Raw genomic sequence first — 27,464 nt, 5'->3', positions numbered from 1 at the left:
CATAAAAATATTGATATTTTTTTATTCAATGATAGAAGTATGTCATATAAAGTCATTTCTATCATATAAATGTTTTTGAATATGGTTTTATAATAAATTCTTAGTGAAGAAAAAGTATGAATCCAGAAAACTATTCCTTAAAATAAATTATAGTCAAATATATAATATCAATATACAGTACAGTAATTAATATATGATGAAGTCACTTCTTTACAATCAAAAATCCATTATAGCGATAATTTTGAATAATAATAAAATAAGTTGATGAAAATGTAAGCATTCCTGGAAAAAATGGTTCAACAGAAAAGTTTTTTACACAAAGATTTCTTCTATTTTCAAAAATATAATAATTTGATATCCTAATTTATTGTAATGCATGCTAAAATATTTTGATATAAATCAGCAAGTACTGTAAACATGACGTTAATTGTTCCGCTATATTTTTTATGCATTTGCATATTTACGTACATTAAAATTCTTTTTAAATAAATTTTTATCTGAATGAACGTTTCCAGATTTTTTCGCCGCTAATATCATATTCGAATATCTAATATATAAGATAAAAGAAAACAAAAATTAATTGAATCACGTATTTTTGAATTATGTTAATAAAATAAAAGTGAATGTGTTTGAACTGAAATACGAATCAATGAATTTACTTATCCACGAGCAGTATTTATAAACCAAAACTCAAATTTAATTACTACTGTTTATCATAGAAGTAAATCGATCGATCGGGATAGAGATTAGTCAAATATATAAAACGATAAAGTTAGCCTTAAATATGATATAATATTTTATATTGGACATGATACAAAAATTTTTACGTTTATGTCCTTATTTATGATCATAGAAACTACTCGTGGTGCAAATATGCTTCTAATTTTATTTATTTCTTACTCGAAACAATAAATTTCTTCTTTTTTCGGGATTAATATTCAAGTATGAGGAGTTAATGACTTAAGTGAATCAAAAAAATGTGTGATTCCCGCCGACAATCTATTGCAAGCGAGATCGTAATCAATATAATGGTCAATTTCGAAAACTAACATAGAAATTCACAGAAACTTAAATTTTTCTTCTTCTAATTTGTGGTCAACAAAAAGATTATTAGTAATACTTTCTAATTTTTACTGTAAAATTTATATTTTGAGTTGAATAATACGAAATTTATGTATAATTGATATTGTGCAGGATAATGGAAACGTGGCATAGAAATAACTACTTTGGTTCGATTTAGTGTATTGCGCATTTGTTCACCTATTAATTTTGTCTTATTGACTGGCATTAAACTTTTAATTGATTGGAAAGCTTTTTTAGAACGAAATTTTCTCAATCCATATAATAAACTAATAGAATACTGTTTACATTATGTGTTAATTAATTTTCGTGATAATTGTTCTTTTTTTTGGGATGAGAAATTTTAATTTTACATTATTTATGGAAAATTTTTTGAGCAACCTCGTTGGGCATTTTGCCTGTTGTGGCGTTTGCATTTGTATTTATGTGAATTAACAAAAATTTAGTTATATTTTTCAAATTATAATTATATTTTTCTACTTTACTTGAAAGAGTTTCGTAAGAATTCATTTCGATTTTTAAGGCATATTTGTTCAATTTTTTCTTTTTTCTTTCAACAGTAATTTTTTTCGTGTGTTGAAATTGCATATTTGCTAAATTTTGACTATTCTGGTCATTCTTTGAAGAAAAAAATGGAACATATCTCTACGCTTCATTTTCTATAGTGCCTGCTATTAAATTAGCAGTTTTTTGCTTTAGTAAATTTTTCTAACAATAATCGCTCAACAAAAGATTACACAACAATGCTTTTTCGTTTTTTGTATTGAAAAGAAGATACAACGCAACTATTCTTTTGCAGAATATTTTAAGTAATAAAATATGTATAATCGATACAATAGGATCGTGAACACTTGAAGCAGAAATAATTACTTTGTTTTGATACACTGGTAACCAACTGGTTTTGTCTCATAATAATTAACATTACATTTTTAATTGATTGGAATGCTTATTTAGAACGAAATTTTTTAATCAATTAATTAAGTAGTTACTTGTTAATAAAGAAATAAGTAGGTACGGTAACTGCATTATTTGTTAATGCAGTTAACAAATGTTTATGTATTTACATATATATATATATATAAACATTTGTAACTGGTTTTTTTTTAATTTTTAACTAAAAAAAACCAATTAATGAATGAAAAATTAATTAAAAAATTTGTTAGCCATTAAATGTTTTTATTCGTTAATTAATGTAATTAATTAATAAATGTAATAATTAATAAATGTAATAATTAATAAATGTAATAATTAATAAATGTAATAATTAATAAATGTAATAATTAATAAATGTAATTAATTAACGAATTCGAAATTTCGTTACATGTAATTAACGAAAATTTAGTTATGTTTTCGATTATAATTGAATTTTTTCTGCTCAATTTGAATAGTTTCGTAGAAATTTCAAGTGATAGTTTAATTTCGATTTTTAAAGCATGTGAATCTAATTTTGTTTTACTAAATCTTTTTAACAGTATTTTTTTCCCGTGTGTCGAAATGGCATATAAGCTAAATGTTGGATACTTCGGTCAGTCCTTAAAGAAAAAGAAAATAAGTAAAAAACGATCACACATAATTGGATTCTAATTTCGAAGTTGTAATCACATGCTTTCATCATTATAGGAAGTGATCATATCAATATGAAAGAAGTAAAACAGCAGGACATATATTACTTTTGATTCGATATATTACCGTTGTCTACCTATTTATCTTGTCGGGCATTTCAATACCATTAGATTTCTAATTCATTGGAATGATTATTATTTTAATATAATATGTAAACTAAATTCTGTAAATCAATATGGTAATTATAATGTTAATCAATTAATATAATTAACAAAAATGTAGTTGTATGTGTGTTTCCAACTATAATTGTATTTTTTCTATACTCTATTTGAAATAGTTTTGCGAGAAACTTCTCGAAATTTTCACATGATAATATAATTTCAAGGCATATTCTCTACCAATCTGTCGTCTCTATCTCACTCTAATTTTTACTGAATAATTTTTTTTTGGTAATTTTTTTTCCATGTGCACATAAGCCGAATTTCGGCTACTCTGGTCAGTCATTAAAGAAAAAAAAAATCGATCGCTTAATTAATTCTTCCTCTGAAGATACAATCATATGCTAGCATCATTAAGGGAAGTAATTATATTAATATGAAAAAAAAAAAAGAGTCAAACAGAGACAAAAAAAAAAATAATTATACAGCATATCTCTACGCTTCATTTTCTATGATGCCTGCCATTAAATTAGCCGTTTCTTGCTTTAGCTAAATAATAATAATAATAAAAAGTCTTGAATTAGTAAAACTAAAAAAAAAAGAACAAGGCAAGCGAACCAACCAACCATGTACTTATCCGCCCTCCTCCCTCGACTGGAATGTATTCAACTTTGAAAGTGCGAATCCGCTTTTCGCTTGTAAAGCATTAACATAATTAATTCGCTGCTCATTGCCCCTCTTTTTTTTTATAAAATTTTTTTTTTTACGCTTTACTCTTTTACGCCTGGCAATTAATGAGCTTTATCGATTTGTGTGATGGTATTTTTCCCCTTCCTTCACCCCGTTTTTCTATCTCTCTCCTTGCAGTTCCAACTCCGCCCTTTCTATACATACATATACTCTCTCTCTCTCAAGTTGCACACACATAGCATAAGTCCTTCCTCTTTTCGTAACCCTTTAACGCTTTTGCGGGGGAAGATGATGATGTTCATTCGGTTCTCGTCTTTCGTTGCAGGTTAGCAGCAGTCGTGGCCGGGTGGAAGCACAGAAGAGGCGTTAGCAGTAGCGTAGACACCACCACCACCAGCGTCGTCGGCGTCGTGGTAAGAAGTAGAAGCCGCTGCCGCCACTACTACTACTACTACCATGAAGAACGGACCAGAGACGACGACCGAAGTCGTCGTGAAGGCTGTCGTCAACAGCGCCACCACCAACGGCGGTGGTCCTGTCGTTGGTCAGAGCAACGGTGATCTGATATCCCTGACGGACAAGACACGCAACGTCAAGGTGCTTGTCCCCGAAGGTGTAGCTGGTCGTGGTGGAGGGTCACCGACCTTGCTGGCTATCGGAGCCGAAGAAGTACCGGCCGGTGACAATTCCCTTCCTCTTGGTGGCAACCTCACCTTGCTCCAAAGAGCCACTCCAGAACTGCCTCAGACGTCGGTGTCTCCGGACACCAATGGTGATGACGACAGCAGATCTGGTAACAAGAGCGATGGTAAGAACGACAAGTTGTTCGCCTGCAGTATCTGCAACCGGTGTTTCGGCTACAAGCACGTGCTACAAAACCACGAGAGGACCCACACGGGTGAGAAACCTTTCGAGTGCCTCGAATGTCACAAACGGTTCACGAGGGACCATCACTTGAAGACTCACATGAGACTGCACACGGGCGAGAAACCGTATCAGTGTTTGCATTGCGATCGCCACTTCGTTCAGGTCGCCAACCTGCGGAGGCATCTTCGAGTGCACACGGGTGAACGTCCGTACGCTTGCGAGATATGCCCGTCCCGCTTCTCGGACAGCAATCAGCTGAAAGCTCACATGCTCATTCACCGGGGTGAGAAGCCTTTCCAGTGTCTACAGTGCCGAGGACGCTTCCGAAGACGGCATCACCTCATTCACCACAAGTGTCCCAAAGACGAGGCCAACCTGGGAAAACCCAGGAGGGGCCGCCGACCCAGAGCTTACGACCAGCTTAACCGCTCTGGAGACGAAGACGATCCAGACCCACTCAGGATATCCGAGAACGAGGAAGAAATGGACTCGTCCTTGGATCACAACAACCATTCCTCGTCAGAGGCCGAACTGACGCCAACCGCTCAGGTGGTCCCAGTGATCAAGACCAACAACAATCACCACAACAACGTACCAGTGCCAGTGACCAACGGGAACAGGAAGCCCAACCACGCCATACGTATCCTCACCCCACAGCAGCGAGAGCTGTTCCTCAGGGACAAGGTGTCCATGCAGACTCAAGCGATAGACATGCGGGTCTCTTCCGAAGTCCCTCTTCGAACACTCATCGTCCCTCGATCCACGACGAACTTCGTAGAGGGCGTCCTCGACCTGTCCAACTCCAGAAGCGATTCCGAAATGGAGCCCATCGACGAAGACATGCACAGCGACTGCCTCCGCGACAACGAGGATGACATAGTGGACGTTGTGAACGGCACCGACGACGAGGTCGAGTTCGACGAGGATTCGTGCGGTAGCCACGACATCTCGAACTCCACGCCGAGAACTATACGGAACTTCACGAACGGGAGGACAACGACAACGGAAAGCAGCAGGCCGTCCCTCATCATCAGGAACCATCGTCCAAGTGTGTTAGTCGGTAAGATTATCGAACCAGTGAACGGTACCAGTAGTAACCACCTCTACCCGACGAGGGGGCTCAGCGAGGACCACCTACGAATACGCATGAACGGCGGGGGCAGCGTCCACATGAGCAGCGACGACGAGGACGCGCATGACGCTCGTAGGGAGATGTCGCCCCATCCCATAGCGCTAACGAAAAAAGCGTCCATCGCGACAGCATGAAACTATGTGCTATTAGGGGGGGAAGAAGGATGCCACACAGATCATTTTTTTTTATACAGCACACGTCTCATATATACAGACACACACAGACACATACACAGTCTCTATCTGTCTCTCTCTCTCTAGGGGTTTCTTTTCTCTTGTCTTCAAAAAAGAGGCAACAACAAGAAAAACCATTAGCGTGCAAAAAAGAAAGAAAACACGTCAGCGTTTGGTAATGTTCCTTTTGACTGTATACAGCTCGATGATGATGATGATGATGAAGACGACAACGACGAGAAGAGCCATGAGAAGTAGAAACGACTTAAGACGAAGAAAAGGGATCGGATTTCCAGCTTTTTTAGTCTCTTTTTAAGGCTAATTTCAGGCTTTTTTGTTCCTTGTTATGGCTTATCCAACCATTTATTTACTAATTCTTTAATTTGGAAAAAAAAAAAAAAATGATAATACGATTTCGATTTCGCAATCAAAACGATCTGGAGTTTCTTCAGTGAGTTGCATTTTTTTGAAAAGAAACAAATATTATTATTAATTATTAATTATTGTGATTGCTGTTTTTTCGATGTTAACATTTTTCATCTCAGTGATGCTGGATAAGAAATTATTACGCATGTTTTTTGAAATTAATTTGTTAATTGTGGCTCGTGACAGTGGTGTAAACTGAACGTGAGGATCTCCCCGGAAGATTGTTTTCATAGATATTATCTAGTGTGATGTAATAACGAGTACTGTAATAATTTAAGTTATATATAGTAGGAGTTTCTAATTACGCCACTGATATTTAGCATCTTTATACAGTGACATTAAAACGAACCTAAATGGTGTTTTTTTTCCCCTGTAAAGAGAAAGAAATTTCTGAAGAAAGCAAATTGCGTAATTACGAAGTTTTTGTGGCTCTCTTGGATATTTACGCCACTGTCCTGAAATTTAAAAAAACAAAATTAGACGATATTCTTAAATAATCCGATAAAAACTAAGTTATTACCTGAACAATCTCATAAATGGTGTTTGACATCCATATTTAAAAATTAATCTGATTATAACATTTTTCATCTCAGTGATGCTAGATCAGAAATTATTATGTATGTTTTTTTTAAAATTAATATGTTTATTATGACTCGTGACAGTGGTGTAAACTAAACATTTCCCCGGAAGATTGTTTTCATATAATATCTGATGTTACATAATAACAAATACTATAATAATTTAAGCTCTATATAATAGCAAGTTTATAATTACGCCACTGATATTTACTATCGTATACAGTGGCATAAAACAAACCTAAATGTGTTTTTCCTTTAAAAAAAGAAATTTTTGAAAGAAAGAACGTTGCAGAATTCCAATTTTGCAATAACGAGGTTTTTGTGGCTTGTGAATTTACGCCACTGTTCTGAAATTAAAAAAAAAATTAAACGGTATTCTTAAAAAATCCAAAGAAAAACGAAGTTACCTGAAAAATCTCATGAATGACATTTGATCAGAAATTATGCACATGTATTTAAATTAATTCTGTTATTAAACTGATCGATCATGTTATAAATTGCAGTGGTGTAAACATAAGAAGCGTCTCATAAAAAGTTGTTTCAAGATTGGTTCCGAAAGATTGCTCACCTACAATTTGTAGTAGAACATGATAACGATTATTGTAATAATTCATGTTCTATAATATTAAGTTTTTGATTACGCCACTGATATTTACCATCGCAATACAGTGGCATAAAACAAATTGGTTTTTTCCCCTGTAAAATAATTTTTGGATATTTTGCAATTACGAAGTTTTTGTGGCTTGGATATTTACGCCACTGTTCTGAAATTAAAAAAAATAATAATAATTAAACGGTGTTCTTAAAAATTTCGATAAAAACAAAGTTATATCACTGAAAAGTCTTATGTGATGTTAGGTCAGAAATTATCTCTCATGCATGATTTAAAATTAATTTGTTCATCAATTGAAAGACTATATTTGAAATAGCAGTGGTGTAGGTGAAAGTCATGTCTCATCACAAAAAAGTTGTTTTCCAATCACCTCTAGATTGATTGAAACCTGTAATCAGGCTCTGTAGGCTTTGTAATTACTCCACTGATATCTACTGTCTCATGCGGTGGCGCTACAAAAACATAAACGTTATTTTTTTTTCCAGTAAAATGTTTTCTCTCATATTACAAAATTATAGCTTCACTTGTTTCGGTAGTTTCAGTGGATTTAATGTTTACACCACTGTCTTAAAGAATCCGAAAAATACAAATTAAACTGTGTTCTTAAGAAATTTGATAACAGAAACTATGATTGTGTTTTATTGTGTTTTAGAATTGTTACAAGAAAAATTAGCGACGCTAGATCTCATGTTTTGAAATTTATTGATTTACTTAAAGTAAGTTATCGATCAAATTCTACAGACAATGGCGTAAAGAAAAGGAAACGCTCTTAACGAAGGGTTGTTTTCTAAACTCCTTCCAGACCGATTTATTCAAGCTTTGTTAATTACTCCACTGATCTTCATTATATACAATGCGGCAACAAAAGGTTTTCTCTTCTTTAAATGAAATTTCCGGGTAGTTTTTAGGTGCTCCTGAGCAGAGTGGTTACGCCACGGTCCCAGAATTAAAAAGCGAAGCTAATATGCATCCTTTTAATCCTAAGACAGATAAAAACAGTATTGCAGAATTTTCACCGGCAAAATTCTGAAAACAATGGCGGATCAGAAATTATTTTTACATGTTTTGAAAATGATTTATTTATTAAAACAATAAATTCAATTTCCCATGACGGTGGTGTAAAAAAACTCTTTAAAAAACATACATATTGTTTACCAACCTAGCATCATCGACAGTAGCGTAACAAAAAATCTAAAAATTACTTTTTCCCTTTGACAAATTTTTCCAAATACTAGTGTGTAATAATTATATCCCCTTTTTATGTGCTTGGTTGGCTTAGACGCTTACGCCACTGTCCTAAAATCGAAAAAAAATCCGATAAAAATAAAAGATTACGTTGTAGAAATTATATTATCACCAGAAATACTCCATGAGTTCCGTGTATTCAATTTCGGTGATGATTTTTTCATAGTTCATCCTTGATTGTTGATTCATTATTAAAAAATAACTTGAGTATTGAAATTATTACGTCGATTTCTTTACAAAAAACAAAATATTTAATCATAAAACTATTCAAGAAATCGGGTCTCATTTACAAGCGTTAAGTTTAGATCGAGTAGTTATGCAAATTAATAACAATTAGTTCCTTTTTTTTTGGTCAAAAATAATGACCAGTCATTTATTTATTCTAATCAGTTAATTGGATATCAAAATCTTTGGTTGAACAGTTCCTATTGAGAGAAATCGGAGTTGATCGAAATCGAAATCGTTTTCTTTGATTGTGCTTTGATTCAAAATATGTTTAACCTTGATTCACAACATATATTTTTTTTTTTCGTATATTATATATTATACACTAGAAGATTTGACAAGCATTTACTTGTTTTGATATACGTGGAGTATTAATTATTATTATATATATAGTATATTGGTGATTATATAAACATTTATTTTATGCGTAGAATGTAAATTTCGCAGTCATGTTTTTTTTTGTTTCCTCAAAAAAATTAATGAATCTTTGCCCTTAATAATTAAAAATACTATGATTGAAAATTTGATACATTTTCTCACAGTGTTTCTAAGAAACAAACAATTTTTTGTTTTAAATTAAAATTTTTCCTCTATTCATGAATATTCAAGCATTTTTTTTTAGGGCAAAGATTCGTAGCAATATCCCAAAGTTCCTGTGTAGTGATTGATTTTGCTTGTAATGCCGAATGTTTGTTTGGTATAATTATGGATATGTTGAGATTATGTGTAGCTTAAGAAAGTACTATGTGTGCCAAAAAAAGAGTTACGTTTCGTTGATTTGAAGAAAGATTAGATGAGTTTTTTTTTTTTTCAAGGATGATGAGGTTGGGTATTTTGAGAGATGAGACATGTACACGCTGGCATCGAGAATATTGTACATTATTTTTTCTTTCTTTTTTTGGAAATAGTTTTTTCTGAGCAAACGGTGTGAAAGTTCCTCGTAAGTTTATGTTTTTTTTTTTTTTTTTTTTTTTAAATCTCCCATATCTTTCTCTGAAATATTCAGATGCACAATTCAATTGAATTTTTTTATCAAATTTATCGTGAAATTACAAAATTTTAATAAAATTATTCAATTTAAATTTATAATATAAATATTTAATGTCAACATTGATTGTTGTAATTTCCATAAATGAAACTAATTAAAAGCCATCAATCCTTTTAGCATGCTCTGAAGTATATAGAGTTAAAACAATATATTGTTCGTTCTATTATATAATATAACTTTATTTATAATATATTGTTTTATTTAAATAGGAATCGCTCCAATAATAGTTACAAGATCACTATAATTAATAAATAGAAGCTTTTTTTCTAGTTTTTATTCTAATTTTTGATTATATTATCTTTTTTATTAAATTATATTATTATTTAATGATTAAAAATTATTTGTTTATTTATATATGTTTTCAAGAAAACATAATAAAAAATAAACATTAAAAAAGGAAACATTATTTTAAAAAAATGCTAAATTAATTACTATTTCAAGAGCCTTTTGATTTATTGTTGAAAATAATCATTTATATTGCTTAAACTTCAAGATAAAAACTATTCAACTCTGCTAAGCAAGATTTTATCTATTTGTAAATAACATTAAAATGAAGGCAAACTGTATATTTTACTTTTAATTGAACATTTAATCCACTCTAATTAATTAAATTGCTGCGTTGATTAATTGTTTCAATATGCTAACAGCCCCGATTTACATATTTCGCGTTAAAAAAAAACGATGCGTTTTCATGAAGGTGAACCATAGAGGGTTAATTGGAATATATAATTAACTACATTCAAAATATTATTAAATTCACATTTAGAAGATCAATTCGAGAGAAAGAAATCATGTTCTCAATTAGAAATACTTTAATTTATTATAATGGTTAACATATTTTTGCACGATATTAACTTTTGTTAATTATATTCTCATTTCTGTTTGTAATTTTCCGATGTTTTGGAATTTGATAATTTCTCTGAATTTATTAAGACTATATTATCGTCTAATATAAAGTCTTTATTTTTATGAATTCAATATATTTATTTAAAAAAATTGCATTCTCGAAAATTGATAAAAATAGATATTCTCATTTTAGATTACGAATATTTATTAATTCGGGAAAATTACCTTCAGTTAATTAATTAATTATTAACTTGATTAATTGTGCATCTGAAATATTATTTTAAAAATATGCTGAATATTATCTTATTTAGATAATCGAAACAATTAATAAATAATTGTCGGTACGAAATGATCGACAAGGAGAAAGAACAATTCATGAACTACTACAACCGCTATCTACCTTAAAATGATCGCTTCACTTTTTTGAATACAGTGCAGCGTCAAACATCAGAATTGTACAGTTGATTGTAATAATAATGATAATAAAAAAAATAATAATAATTAAACAAAACAATAATTTTTAGAGACTATATCATTTTTTATATATACGTATAAAGCAGTGTGTGTAAATTTCTCCTCATGTTATTTTACTTAAATTCTATCAGAAGAATTTTATTTCCTCCTCTATCTTCTGTTTAATTTTGAAGCTGTGTGTCCATAATATCATACTTCATACTTGTAAATACAATACCTTTTTACTTCGTTAAAATATATATTTTTTTCGATCTCTCAATAATATCAGGTTCTACAGGTTCTACATTTTGATGTCAATAACGATGTCCAATGTCATACGTCTGAATACATGAAAATAAATCTGGTGTAATATGATCTCAAAAATATCTGTATGATTTTACCCGGATGTGAAAAAAAACCCTATGTCAGTAAAAATTACCTTGAGAATTCAATAAAAAGAAGCTATTTTCTTTCTTGATATAAATTCTTGTTTCTTATATTGAATTGTTTCTGAGTGCTTGATTTTAGTAAAAAACAAAAATCTAAGAGTTCTTTACATAGTTCGATATTTCTAGAATAATTTTTTGTGCTTTTTTTTTTATTATTGTGATTAGTTTTTGGATGAGTTCCTAGAAAAGCGTGTGATTCGAGACCGGTTTAGCGTTGTTTTTTACAGGAAACGAAAATATTTTAAGAAATTTTTTATATAAATGATGATTATGGCTAAACAAAATCAAGTCTATTGATCCACTTCAAGTGACACCGCTACCAGAAATATTTCCAAGTGTAGTTTTCTTCCAATTTCAAAATTTTTACCAGCCCTATTGATTTTTAATTCACGAAAATTGAATTTCTAAACTCAGTTCACATGACAACGTTGCCAGAAATATTTCCAAGTTTAAGTGTAGTTTTCTTCCAATTTCACCAATTTCAAATTTTTTACCAGCCCTATTGATTTTTAATTCACGAAAATTGAATTTCTAAACTCAGTTCACATGAAAACGTTGCCAGAAACATTTACAAGTATAAATTTCAATTTTTTTTTCGAATTTTATGAAGGTTCTGTGGATTTTTATCTTCATATTCTATCGATATTTATCAAAAAACGAATTTCATAATTTTAAGAATATGTAGTTTTTTCATCTCTTTTATGTATCCCAAAAGAATGTGTCTCATAAATGCAACTTCATAAAGTTTTAATTAACAAATAGCAGTTGAAAAAAAAAACAAAACATCGCAACAACAAAAATTGGATTTCGCGACTAACTTTAACTATTCAGCAATGAAAATTATGCTATATAACGCTGGGAGAAATCTGTTTTTACAATACAAATGCAATTTTAAGCAAGTGATAAAAAAAAATGAGATTTTTAACCAAACATATAAAATACCGATTTTTTTTAAAGAAAACTGATAAAAGTAAAACTGTAATTTGGTTTTTAAAACAACTTTGGTTAAAATATATTTTAGTTAAGGCCTAAGAAATTAATACAAATACAAAAACAAGGCCACAACAGACAAAATGCCTAATGAGGTGGCTGAGAAAAACATGCCGATAACAAATATGGATGTCACATATTTCTGGTCAATTTAATGGTTACCAATTATTATTTCTTTATTTTTAATATGTTTCTACATAAACATGCATTTTGGAAAAGCATCGCGATATTATAGTGACGCCATATAAGCGATTTTAATGAATCTAGTTATCAGTGAATTTTCTAATGCTGTAATATCGGTAATTTTTTTCCATTTGGACTTTTTTTCTAGTGAAATTTTCTTACATATCTTCATCGGCATTCTATTCATTAGTAAACGATTCTGTATCAATAACAGATGATTATCGGTACTCTAACGTTGCGTTAAGAAGTAATATTAATTTTAGCCATTCATAACGATGAAGAAAACTTTCATTTTAGTCATTAATATTACTTATTAACGCAATGTTAGAGTACCGATAATCATCTTTTATTGATACAGAATCGTTTACTAATGATTAAAGTGTTCAATATGGTCGCTAAAATCATGTCGTAATAAATCCAACGAGATCAGAAAATTCGTCAGCGTTATTGTGAAATTTACCAGAAGCTAAACGGTCTCCTCAATCACACGTACTTTCAAGCATTATTTTTAGTTCCTAGAATCATCATTATTATCATATGATTGTGGCTTGTGCATTTGTAATTTTATTGCGTGATTAATCACTTTATTTTTTTTGAAAATGTAGTTCCTCTTCGTTATGTACATTGTATATTTTACAATAATATAATCGGTACCCAGTCATTTTTTTTTATACACATATGTATACTAACAACCGAAAATTTCAAAATTTATCGAGAAATTAAAAAAAAAAATATTCTAACACGAAATCATTTTTTTTTTAGTGAATTTCAAATTCTCAAGTTTGCTTATTATTATTGTATTTGACACTTTCTATTGTATTTTATCAAGTATAACGTTTGCCTGTTATTAGTATATCTTATATATATATATATATAGCGTAATTTATTGTTGTGTATACATGTATTTTTTCAAGCGAAAGTGTGGATACGGATTTTTTTTTCTGTAATATATGTTTACTTCTTTTTCCTCTTCCATCATTTTCTTTAATATGTGAAAAAGGCAAAATAAGAAATATCTATTGTATAAGATCGATTTTTTTTTTAAATTTTCAACGACATGTAACATCACCTTCAGGAAACGAAATACGAAAAATTGTAATTCATTCGGAGAAATATTTTGTAGTAAAAATGCCACTACACGAGGGGAAAACAAAAAATGTATAAATGTGTCCACTCACCTTGAATAAATGCGTTGAGATATTAAATAAACGAGAAATTTTATGTAAATTTTAGTGTGCGTTTTGATCTGTTGATTTATTTATTCAAATTTTTCTTTATTTTTATGCGCTTCAAAAATTTATTCACCAGTGTAATTGAAAGGTTTTTTTTGGAAGAGTTTTCTGATTTACATATGAATGGATATTATAATCAACCATTCGTCAAGCGGGAGTATTGCATTTAGAACGTATTGTTTTAATGTGATTAGTTTTCTCTTGGATAACGCGGTAGTAGAGAAAATTCAAGCATTTTGACGGCATTTGGAAAGTTTTGATGTCGTGGAACTTGATAATAGGGTGGGGGGGGGTATCTATAACGAAGTACGTATTTTATGGGTATTGATGTATTGAGAGAGATAACTGAAAAATGTTAATCAAATGAGCTTGAACTATTTTTTCTATACACAGTAAGCCTACACAATGGACAGAGAAGAGATCTAAACACCATAAATCACCGAACAAACATTAAAATTCCAGAACAGCGTTTCTCAAACTTCCTAAACCCAAGTGCCACTAAAATTCCTTAAGCAATTCTCGACGGACCACTAATTTACAGAATGTAGGCTTAAACTATTATTCGAGCCTATGTGGATATCATTAATATTGGTTATTTATGTTTACGGTAAATCTGGTTAATTATGCGTAATCGCCGGTTATTTTGGTGAGTTTGATAATTTTTTCTAAATTTACCACTTTCACCGGCAATTGTGCATATTTTTAGGTACACAAGCTTCGTTGGTGAATTTGATGAATTTCCCTAAGTTGATAACTTTTACAGATGGTTATGCATTATACTCAAGCGTCGTTGTTGTTGGTAAACAATCGTATTATATGATAGCATTCATACATGTATTTCATCATTATATCGGGGTACGATCGCAGTAAAGTTTGTTATCATTATATTGAGGTCCGACTGTATTTATCATACATACTAGACTCATTTGGAATTTTTATCATATTTATCAAATTCACCGATTACGCTTGGGTACCATGCATAATCACAGATAAAGGCGATAAATTTCAAGTATTTATTTATTTATCATCATTCCAACAACAGAAATATCCAGTTACAGTTGGAGAGGGTAACAAATTTACCAAGGGCACTTGCTTATTATGCATAATCACCGGTAAAAAGTGATAAATTTATCAAACTTACCAAGAAAATTCTTAAGCATGCACAATAACCGATTTATCACATTTACCGTAACGTACAATTGAATAATCTTCATTTAATCATAATTGAGTTTGCAGGTCAGCCTTCGGACCACTTGTCTTATCCTCCGCGGACCATAGATTGAGAAACGCTGTCATAAAATGATATATATATAATATATATGTGTATAGAGAGAAAGTTATTCAAATACTTTTGAATTAAAAAAAAAAATTAATTTTTTACTTACAAATTTTAGTTTTGTTGCCATTTAGACACTATTAGCCAAAATACTTTTTATTTTTTAACGTATTTTTCCTCTTATATTCCGCGGTGACGGAAGATTAACTTAAGAAGGAGAAACTTAAAATCTTAAGTTTTGTGAATTTCACTTATTTTGCAGCGTATAATTAGCATATGAGAATTTCATTTACGGTGAACCCTCTCTACGGGCACCGGCGGGGTAAAGAAAACTTCGTCCATAAAAGAGGGGTGGCCATTATTCAGGAGGTCAAAATGCGTACATTTATTATACAAAGGGAAATTATATTATTTGGCCATAAAGAGGAGAGGCCGCATCTGAGGGAGGTGTCCATTAAGAGGGGTTTTACTGTACTCATAAGAAATTGTAAACAATCGGAGGGGGATATTTAAAACGTTTTTGTAGAAAAAAAAAAAATAATTCAATTTTTTTTCTTATATATATATATATATATATAATTTATTTATACAATATTGTTTGGCCGAGGCCTACACAAGAGGATGCGGAATTATATATGGCAAAAGTGTCGATTGATGGTACGAGAAAATTCAGAAATCGTAGTGCAATCTACAATATTTGATGGTAGGTTGTTCCAGTCGATAATAGTTCTTGGGAAAAAGCTAAATTTGTGACAATCTGATGATTCAAAGATGGGCTGTAATTTTTTGGAATGATTGAGTCTAACAGAGAAATGTTAAGGTCGGATTAGAATATTGGATGTGTCAATATTAAAAACCCCATGGAGGAGTTTGTAAAGAAAAGTTAAACGAGAGATAAGTCGAAGAGAGGAGAGCGGTTGGATATTGAGTTGTCGCTTGAGTTCCGTTATAGAGACATGTGAAGACCAACAGTTGAAAATGAAACGAGTGGACTTATTTTGGATAGATTCTAATTTGTCCATGTTGGTTTGGGTGTGGGGGGTCCCAGGCTTCACAGGCATAGGAGAGGGCAGGGAGAATATATGTTTGGTAGCACAAGTGACGAACATGACGAGTGGAGTATTTTAGGTAAAGGCGAAGGAAAAACAGTTTTTGGAGACATTTATTAAAGATATAATCAACGTGAAGGTTCCAGCGGAGATCGGAAGAGATTATAATGCCCAGGTATTTATATTGGGAAACCTCAGAGATCAAAGAGTCGTTTATAGAATAGGGGAATTCGTGAGGGATTCTTTTACGGGTCACTTTCATAAAAACAGTTTTTGAGAAATTGAGGGGTAATTCCCAGTTTGAGCATCATTTGGAAATAATATTAAGGTTGTGTTGGAGAGATTCTTGGTCAGAAAGATTGGACACTGTTTTATAGATATATAGAGGGAACGTATGTCGAGGAATATGCACTTGAAGTATCGGAAAAACACTGCTATGAGCAAGCTCACTCTATTGCTACAGTTTGTTTTATTGAATATCTGGTAGATATTGGTCAGTGAAAAAAAATCTTCAAAATTTGATCATAAGTCACAAAAATTTTATGAAATTTGAAAGAGAATAATTTTTATTTAGCCTATACAGTTAGTCCATTGTTTCTCAACATGGGGCTCACATGACTTCTTGGTTGTCTTCAGATATCTTGTGAAAACTTTGCACTAAGACGGTGGTTATCAATGTGGGGTCCATGCCCCAAGGGGACAATTCGACTTTTTTTTCGGGGGGGGGGGGGACAATATGAGAAAAATGAGGTTTTTTTTGTTACGATTTGGAACTTTTTTTCAGAACCCCTACCATTTATTATACCAGTTCTAATTTGCACTTTTTAAAAAATTTCTTGGTGAAGAAAAGGATATATGACGCCTATAGATTCGGTAAGAAAAGTTATCTGGTCTCCGCCGGGACTCGAACCCAGGCCATCTTGCAAATTGTGTGGCAAGCATGCTATCATCTACATCACTGGAGACACTACCCGCCTTCCTGATTTCATGCACTGTGGTGTGAGGCGCTAAAGTAGAACCATTGGTAGACTTTATTTTGATTTCTTGACTTCCTCAATTTCTTTAGCTTACTTTTAATTTTTCTCTCAGTGTTTTCTTTGGAAGTGGTTTAACTAAGGGTGCTTATAAATTTTTGCATTCCACGGACAATTTGTGCCAGTGAGATGAAGTCCACCGAGCCCTCCCCCTCCTGTGACAATAAAAAGATGAAATATGCGATCCTCACGGACCCCTTCACAAAATAATATTCTGTACGTAGCCGTGTAAAAACAATGTGAGTTCATTGTTATCTCATCCAAGCTCGAAGACCCCCCCCCCCCCCACGAAATGTTTTTAAAGCCCAGTGGTTAAGAACCACTGCTTTTTAACAAAGTAAATAATGTTTTGGCTCCCTCAACGTGAATGGGACTACTTTTTGAATAACAATTACAAGAAAAAAGAAGGGGGGGGGGGGAAGAGACAGAAATAGGCGAGGGGAGCAAAGCTCCCAGATTGCAAAATTTAAGGATATAAAGCAAAAAAGTTTTTACATAACACAACTTTTTTTTTTGTCATCACAGAATTATGAATTGCCACGAGAGTGGGGTGGTGTCACCTCTCCTGAAAAAAGGTCTAGTTACTGCCCTGATAGGGAAACATCAGGATTTCAGATAGGCTTTGGTGAGGCGTGGCTTAAAAAAGGTTGGGAATCAATGTGACAATAAGACCTATGATACTGTGACCAAGGACCGTTCCTCATAAGTTCAGGCCAAGGCAAACATGACTTTCTGTGGAGGGGGGGGGGGACTTATATATAGCAATCTTTCAGTCGGAGGTGTACGCAGAAGAAGAGGGACATGGACAGCGCCCGTTCTTCCCCCCCCCCCCCCCCAAGACGATCAAAACTTGAAAATATTTGTTGAAATTTCTTTGACATATCAAAGTGTCGAAGGAAAATGCCAATTTCAGGGATCCAAAAATTCTTGCCACATGCCCCGTTTGCAGGACCTGTTCCTCATAAATTTGCGTTCAGGGCAAATATGAATTTTTGGGGCTCGTTAATTGTTGTCTTCTTTGAGACAGGGGCGAACGCCAGGCAAGGGGCACGCAGGCTGTGATTAAAATACGAAAGGCAGCCAATTTTTTGGGAACCTGGGCACGTGTCCATTTGCCCATGCGAGAAACATGCCCCTAGTGGCGACGGGCCAGCATAGAACTCCCACTAGAGGGAAGTTCACTAAACTCTAGCACCAGATGTCCACGGAGATTAAATTTGTTTATAACAAATTTTGTTCTCTATAAATTTACTCAAACAACCCATTCAATAAGTAGAAAGAGTCTCGGTCCAAGCTTGCAGGCGAGGAACGCTGAATAAGATAAGTTTACCCCAAGAAGAAACGCCTAATGTTGAATGAGGAAAAGTAATTTTACCCGTATTTAACGCTGTTCTTTCCCAAATTTCCTCCGTTTTTTTTCAAATTCAAATATCTCTGTGAATATTGCACTTGGAAACATGGATGCTTTTTTGGCATCAGGAGAGACAGAGCAACAACTTTCTAATTAGAAGTTCGAGCATAGGGAGACCGTATAAAAATTTAGATTTTTTAGATAGCACCTACAGGACTCCCTGTATAATGCCAAATAAACTGCTAACGAACTATATAATGCCGGGTTATCGTAGGCGTACACTTGTCCGATCAATGAGCCCGAGTCCACTCAATACTTACCACCATGTTGACAACACCTACATAAATATTGGGATTAGCCCAACGCCCACGCCCTACAATATTTTTCAGTCCTACCAGTATTTCCAATAACTTCACGTCTTTGCATATTGTACTTGATATCATTTCTAATTTGATAACGCATCAGTCAGTTTTAAATCCTCTCTCTACGAAATTATTCTAAGGTATCGCCGCTCACAAGCAAAGACTAGCATAGAATAAAATAGGGAAAAAAGTGATTTAGAGTGAAAGAAAACCCCACCTGTTTTTATCTACTTACACAAAATATTAACAAGGTTATCTTCTTATCTCAAATAGGCGCACACTTTGGCAAGTGGAAGAATGATGTTTGTAATTCTTCCATAGAGAAACTTCCGATGTAATATTACGACAAAAACATTGGACGGGTTAAGGCTGTCCTTTGGTAAGAAATGTTTGCTTTTTGGGACAAATTAACCCCAACTTACGGTACATAAAAAATATTGTAGAAACGACTATTGGAGAGTTTGTTAATTAATCTATATATATGAAATTGATTTTCTCTTTACAAACCTACAATTTTAGATCCATTGTCGTCAAATTTTGCATATATGCCAAATAGGACCCGACTTGAGCGATAGGCTACTTTAAAAGTTTGTCAGACCTGGGCAAATGCCTGAAATGAGCAAAAAACTGTCGGGCAACAATGATTCCTCGGCCTCAACAACCACTTTCGGAATGTTTAGTTTGGTTACCGTGGTTCCCAATGAATACGTTTCAGACATATATATGCCTTCACAATGGTTTGTCACTTCCTTAATGCTACCAGTATGGATTGGATTGGATTTTGATTTTTTTTGGCGCAATGTGGTGCCAGTATTGTGTGTAGTGTAGTTTATTCCTTTACAATGCTCTGTCACTTGTTTCTATCCTCCCCGTGATTGAAGAAGTGCCGAGTATTACAGCCAGCATGTTTATGGCTTCACAATGGTTTGTTACTTCTTTAATGATGTCAGCATATAAGGAAAACCCGGGCTGTGCCGGGTATTATAGCTAGTAATCTATGTATATAAAATTGATTTTCTGTGTGTGTGTTCCCTATACAACTCTACAATTTTAGAGCGATATTCGCCAAATTTCGCAAATATACTCAATGGGACGTGACTTGAACGACATGCTACTTTAAAAGTTCGTCAGAGATGGAAAAATGCTCGAAATGTGCAACAATCTGTCGGGCAGCAAATGCCTTTTGAACTTCAACAATGGTTTTCAGAATGTTTACTTCGGCGGTACCGCGGTTCTCTAACAATGCGTTTCAGTCATGTAAATGTCTTTACAATGGTTTGACACTTCTTTAATGCTGCCAGTATTAGGCATAATTTGTCATTTTTCCAATCCTCCCAGTAGTTGAAGAAAACCCCCGGCAACAGCGCCGGGTATTATAACTAGTCAATAATAATTAAGAAAATTAGAGATATGAAAGCTTCACGAGTCAGGTTATTATGCGCTCACTGCTAATCCTCTCTCTTAGCAAATAATCCATTGGAAGACAAATATATATAAATAAAAAGAGGTTATTTTTATGTTTTTCGCGTTTTTATCAAATCCTACTTCCAGTGTATAGCGGGCGAACACAATAGGTATATAGCGAGGTATGTCGTCGTTGTCTTTCTCGTTGAGCTTCCGTTGTCATGACAACCTTTGTCCTTCATGTTTTGCCTCTCTTATTTTTACCCCCGGTAGCAGTACAGTACTCGTATAACCTACCGCCATCTATTATTACATTCTTATGTTTTCAAGAACCCGTCTCTTTTGTATATGCGTATATTTATAAGTATTTTTTGCTCCTGATTTTATTATTATTATTTTTAGGGAGCGAAAACGACGCGTAAAGAATGGATTTCATTCTCCCTGTGATTTTTAGACGCCCAGGGCAAACAATCGAGATCTTTTTTTTGTTTTCGGGTTTTTAATCCTCTAGGATTAAGAAAGCGATAGGAAATTCTTGAAACAATAGAAGAAAAGTATTTAAGATATGTGGAAAACGGGGGAGGGTGAAATAATCTTATATTGATTGGAAAGAGATATAGAGGAAAGTAAGGTTGTAATGTGTGTTTTCTTTTGCGTGCCATTGATTTTTGTTCGAGTTTACATTCTTTCCGTTAAAAAAACTCGTGTAGGTTTTCTTTTGATAAAAAATGTTAAATTTTCCCCCCGTTCCTTATTAGTATTGTTGTTGTCAATGATAAAATTATTCCCGAAACTGAATACAAATTTTAAAATCTGAGTATTTCAAAATCGGATGGCATTCAGTCCTCGATAATTAAATAATATGCATTCGTTTCTCTTCGAAATTTATATGTAATAATATTCGGTCCATCAGACTGAGTTATGTTTGATCGAAAATTCGAATGGTATTCAAGAATTGAATACTATCCACTCCTAAAAAATTGTGCCCGAGTGGAGCAGTGGTCAAGGTCTACGGGTTCGAATTCGGGCAGAGAACATCAGAAACAAGTTCTTTACTTATTGAGAATGGGTCGATTACTGATAGATCGTCTTCATTTTCCACCCAACTCTACTAGTTGAAAATTGCCGTATGGTGATATATGACCGGAGCTGGTGTGCGGTAAAGTAGTCCTTAAAAATTGAATAATATCCAGTCCTTAAAAATCTTTCATTCGTTCAGTCCTTAAAAATCCTTCATTCGTCCAGTCCTTCAAAATTGAATAATATCCAGGCACTACAAAATTGAATGATGTCCAGGCATTAAAAAATTATATAATACCTGATCATTCAAAATTGAATAGGTTCCAGTTCTCCAGAATTGAATGAAATTCAGTTCTTTAAAATTTACTAATATTCATTCCTTAAAAACTGAATAATATTCGGTCATTCAAAACATGATAATAAAAATATGATAATATTCAGTCATTCAAAATTTATTAATTGTTATTAATCAGTACTTGGGAATAGGATATAATATTCAGTCCTCCCAAACTAAACAATTTTCAGTCCTTTAAAGAAGGAATAATATTCAGTCCTTCAAAATTAAATATTATTCAGCCTTTTAAAAAATTTCATAATATTCAATCCTTCAAACTGAATAACATTCAGCTATGCTTTTCAATGTTCACCTATTTGCATGAATCGTAAGCTCACGTTTACAGGAGAAATTTAAATCTAAAACGCTATATATTTGTACAATTTTGTGGTAGAGTAGGCCTACATGAAAAGAAGTAACAAAGTGGTTTAAGTGTATTTCACATGATCGGATGAGCGTAAGCTGATAAATGATATTCAGCCCCAATGTTATCCTATTAAGAAGATTCGACTGTATATTTTGAAGTCATTACCGTTGATCTGAAATAAAACTGTTTGTGTCATGGGCATGCAAACTCAAGCTCGAGAATAAAATGAAATCCATTTAGAATTTTTCCAGCCACAAACAACCTAAAAAGGTGTACCCAGAAACGGTATTGTCTTTGGATTGCTTTTATTTGGCTGGTGTTATTTTTGTTTTTGGTGGCATGAATGAATGAACGCCAGGACTCTGAAATCGGACTTATCCCGTTGCCGAGATCTCTTCCAGCCCAGCCTCATGGCAGAGTCTGGAACAAAGTGTGTGTATCTAACAGTCTCTGAGTGCGTATCTAGTGTTGTGTCTGTTTTTTTTCTTTGCTGCCATCTATATTTCAAATAGTGAGTGAAGTGTAAAAATTGAATATTTGTACCATTGTGAAACTGTTGTTCTCTGTAGCAAGACTTTTCAACGGGGAGATTCGGCTAGCATTCTTGTAGTTGGGAGTCACAGAATACCAACAATTAAATATATCTTTATTCATAATATATATGTTGCCTTTAAGGGTGGCATAACCCAAAATGAATGCACAACATGATACACCTCCTCAAGCCTTACATCTAAAAAAAAAAATTAAACATCACATTGCATATTGCTCACAAAAGAAAGAAAATCACGGAAAAACCAAAAACCGGTACACGAGAATATATAGAGTTTAGAAATGAATAGTACATACAGGGATTGAATAGAAACCATTTAGTGAGAGACTGTCAGATACTGTCAAATGTACACATCAAAAAGCATATAACGCAACACAAAATATAAAATTCCAAAATACGTGACAAAGTGCGCCAATCTATAATGTACGCCAGTGTTTCCCGAAATGGGCAATATCGCCCCCAGTTGGATGATGGAATGGTCCAGGGAGGCGATAGAAGCTTCGAGTATAACATAGAATCCTATGGGGGGGGGGGGGTGTGTGATGAAACAATGAGTTTGAGAAACTATGATGTACGCAAATAACGAGCCTCTGTATAAATGGCAGTAAACTAGGCAAAAAAATTAGCAAATCTGTTCATAGAATCATTTTCTTAGGGAAAAAAAAGAAATTATGCAAACATAACACTCAACTAGATAACAAAAACGAATACAACATGATAACAAAAACGAATACAACGTGATAAACAAAAACAAATACAACGTGATAACAAAAACAAATGCAACGTGATAAAAAAAACAAATACAACGTGATAACAAAAACAAATACAACGTGATAACAAAAACAAATACAACGTGATAAAAAAAAACAAATACAACGTGATAACAAAAGACAAAATATCAAGCCCTTTGAAAAAACCAACGAACAAAATCTACGCATACTACTGATTAGACCACAAGCAAGAAATGGGCAAAACCAAAATCTTACAATCCAAGATAATAAGTAAATTTACCACTTTGGCTCCCGAACCCAGTTTCCTCGCGATGCAAATCCGCCACTATGACCACTCGACCACCCCGTGGTTATTTTCTGCGGCAAACCTTTTTTGAATCTCAATGGCACGTCGAAGCACCACGGAAACTGCTTTTGAAAATAACTGTGTAAAATTTTGGGTAAGAATTCACGAAATTTGAATTTATCCAAACTCTCGTGCGTAAATGTAATAGAAGAGAAAAGTCGAAATAACTATACCTTATAAGAAATCGTGATATTTTTCGGTAATAACTGCATTTCACGCGCTTCGCTCATTATCACTTCGGATTCTTTTTTTTTTATATTATTAACACCTGGTAGCGGCGCAAGGCCGTAATTTGCGTCGTCTCCTAACGTTAATTCTTCGCGGTGAGATTAAAAAGACTACGAAACAATTAAGGAACTAAATTCATAAGGTCAGCATTTACCCTCCTCTACAAACTTGAAATGAAAAAAAAAAAATGGGAAGCCATTATAAAAGACGTGTTGCACCCATTTCTGGACCTCACCATACAATGATTTATATATACGTGTGTATATATATACACACACACATATATAAGCTTTAAGATTCCATCCTTGAGAACCGCCCATCTTCTTGCTAGTTATCTTCTTGTCAGCAAGGAGATTTGCAGAAAAAAGAAAATTGCTACAAGCAAAGTGGCAGCTGCGTGGATCCTATGTGGTACCTCCTTAAAAAAAACGTCTTGGAGTGCGAAACTCAGGTGCAATTCAACCTCCATCACTCCTTCAAGGCCGTATATGATATCATACATTTATATAAATGTAAGGATATGGGAGGAGGGAGGTTAAGTAAGAAAGACACCTTATAAGAAAGTGGTCGGGGGCAAGAAATGGGAAGAGGAAGTGGTTTTTCCTTGAAAACTTCCTTACTTTCTTCTCAAATCGGCCTTTACCTTGTCATGCCTCCTCCTTGGAGTTCTGAGACTTTATTTAGCGGAACCCTTTTTTATATATATATATATGTATACTAGTATTTATATATGTACGTGAGTAAAAAAAAAATATTCTTCCGCGACCTGTCACTTCCGTAAGAAAATTTACTTTCTTGAAAATATTTAGTTTCCTGTAGGCAGCAGCAGTTGGATATAGTGTGTGCGTGTGATAAATATTCACTGCTAGACTTTTAATTGGTTATTAGGAAGAAGCGCGTGATAAGCTGCGACTTCGAAAATTAACGACTGCATTGAAAAAAGGAGGAACACACTTTTGCTGTGATATTAGAGCTATAAATGGCCATCATTAGTGGAAGTTTTGATGTCGTCGTTACTGGTCTGCTGAGACGCATTGCTCAAGTTTCCATGCGTTACTTCAGCTATTCCGATAATTCCGTTTGGGGACGTTCGAGTATTACATAAGCAAACTTTTAGCGATTTTTGACCCCCTTCCCCCTCGTCAGCAAAACTCTGACACCATCCCCAGGTGGATGATGCAACTGCTCGATGTGAAGAGACTCCGGAATAGGATTAGACTGGTTACTTGACCAGCAACTAGGGATTGAGTGCAATGATGATAATGGTTTCATATGTGCCGCTGGATGTGGAACGGACGTACGGTTCTTCCCCGTTGATCCGATGGACGGGAAATGACGGATGGTGCCGTCCTGCTGTAGGTCCGGCGGGACCTAGGGCTGCCAGGGTGTTCTTTCTGGTCATTTGCGTGGGTCGGAAGTCCGGTGATGCGATGCCGGCCGGCGTTCGACCGGTGGTCTTGGTGGCTGGCGGAGCTTTCCTTTTTCCAACATGGCCCAGCCGTGACCTGCTTATATCCCGCAAGGGACAGGGCGGGGGCTATGTTTGGTGTTTGGGTGACACCATCCCCACTTTGTCAGCAAAATTTCGTCATCAGCTCTGCCCCTCTGAATCCTAACGCATATTGGTGGGATCAGAGACGTACACGGGGGGAGGGGCATAAGGGGCTCGTGCCCCTCCTCCCACGATCAAAAATTTATATTTTTAACTCGAAAAAATATTTTTTTTAATTGAAATTTCGGAAGGAAATACCTTTATATGTTACTATAATAAATTTCTGTGAATTTCAATGTTATTTGAAGGCTGTGAACTTGAAATTTATCTTTAATAAGTTCATTGTGACCCACCCTCTAAGCCCTATAATGATAAATCGCATAAAGGCCCTCGGCCGCGGACCAAATATGGCTCCGGAGGGTTATCTGATGCGCCCTGCCCTCCTCAAATCTAATTTTGTAAAAAAAATTGAAGTAAGCGGCAAATCTACAGATCGCTTAAGTGTCCCGTGGTACAATTCCAGAATATTTAAGCGGCCGTGGCACATTTTCAGATCACTTAAATGACCCGGTACACAGTTCCAGAACACCTAAGTGATCCGTGACACATTTAGAGATCCTTTGAGTGACATGCGACGTAGTTTTATAGCACTTAAGTGGCCCCCAGTGCGGTTCTACATCACTCAAGTTACCCGCGGCACATCCTCAGATTATTTACGTGATCCGCGGTATATAATTACGGATCACTTGAGTGATGCGTGGCACAGTTCCAGGGCACTTGGATCCGCGAAACATTCAGAGATCACTGAAGTGGCTCTGTAGGGCAAAGGTTTTTTTTTCATTTTTGGCGCACCGAGTAAGATGCTATTGAAAGTATTTATTTCATATTTTCATAAAGGGTGGTTGATGACGTAAGCATTACCCAAACCCCCCTTTTCATCAAAAGTCAGCAAATCGAAACCCCCACCCCCATCGATGATGACGTAATACTTGAACGGCCCCTTTCCAAAGCGATCGAAAAATATTACACATACAGGATGTTGTCTTGAAATGGCTACAAACTCGGAGGGAGGGATATTAGGCATCAAGAGGAATAAATATTGCCATAGAACATGGCATCGCAAACCCCGTTTATTCGGTGAAAATCGCAAAAAAAATACTTTTGAAGTGTGTGACGTCGAGTGGGACAAAAAGGCCAATAATAAGTAGAAAAAAACATTTATTTGACAGCACGATTATATACAACACAGCCTGTGGCGTACGAAATAAAGTACAATAATCTCCCCGGTAATCATTTCTCTTCGTCTACTTTCTGACACTGAACTGTGCTTCACAGGCTGTATTGTAATCATGCTGTCAAGTAAATGTTTTTGTATACTTATTTGTTTTACTTTTTTTATACTCAATTTTACATATTATAAAACTTTATATATGACATGAATGTCGCTCTCCACTTATTAATGCAAGATATACAGAAAACTGGATGTGATGTGAAGATATTTATTTTTTGAGATGTTGATTTTTTTAAGGAAGGAAAACGCTAATCTCTGCCGGGAGTCGAACCAGCACCTCCTAGAGATAGAAGGCCTCTGCAGTGTTTGCCATAAACGTCATTCAGACTACCTAGCAAGTTTGCCGTGTTTTGAAACGCAGCATCCTATTTCGTTTCTTCTTATTTTGTCGTGAAATCTTCCTGATTGGCACACAAATACAGCATATTGATTGGATGTGGGGCATTGAAATCGAAAAAATTCGAGCCCGATCATTTCTTTCCCTCACAACGAAGATACTGGCACGAGCAGGGAATGTTTTTTCCCTGAATATTCTGAGGAAAAATGGACTACTTACTGACGTCAGACTGCAGAGGCCTTCTATCTCTAGGAGGTGTCGGTCGAACCCGAGTCCCTCGTTTGCCGGGCGATTGCTCTCACCACTAAGCTACAGAGGAGATAGAGATTTTCCTTCATTGG

The 27,464-nt window shown here is 34.2% G+C and overlaps 1 protein-coding gene across 3 annotated transcripts in view; it reads left to right on the top strand.

Annotated features, from left to right (window-relative positions):
• The window catches only part of LOC149069120 (uncharacterized), a 150,487-nt gene extending 143,465 nt beyond the window's left edge, over positions 1-7,022 (top strand). Inside the window, exon 4 of one of the 3 annotated variants that reach the window (XM_089250977.1) lies at positions 3,817-7,022. In XM_089250977.1, coding sequence (XP_089107103.1) covers positions 3,948-5,624 — 1,677 coding nt within the window. In that variant the 5' untranslated portion in view covers positions 3,817-3,947 and the 3' untranslated portion in view covers positions 5,625-7,022. The remainder of the gene's footprint in view (positions 1-3,816) is intronic. The other 2 variants (XM_089250978.1, XM_089250979.1) reach the window with 2 other exon arrangements.
• The last annotated feature ends 20,442 nt before the right edge of the window (positions 7,023-27,464 follow it).

This window comes from Pholcus phalangioides, unplaced genomic scaffold, assembly GCF_987345545.1.
Source record: "Pholcus phalangioides strain wild (caught in Gottingen) unplaced genomic scaffold, Ppha-v1.0 ptg000024l_1, whole genome shotgun sequence".
NCBI lineage: Eukaryota > Metazoa > Arthropoda > Arachnida > Araneae > Pholcidae > Pholcus > Pholcus phalangioides.
This window is presented reverse-complemented; position numbering and strand designations above follow the sequence as displayed.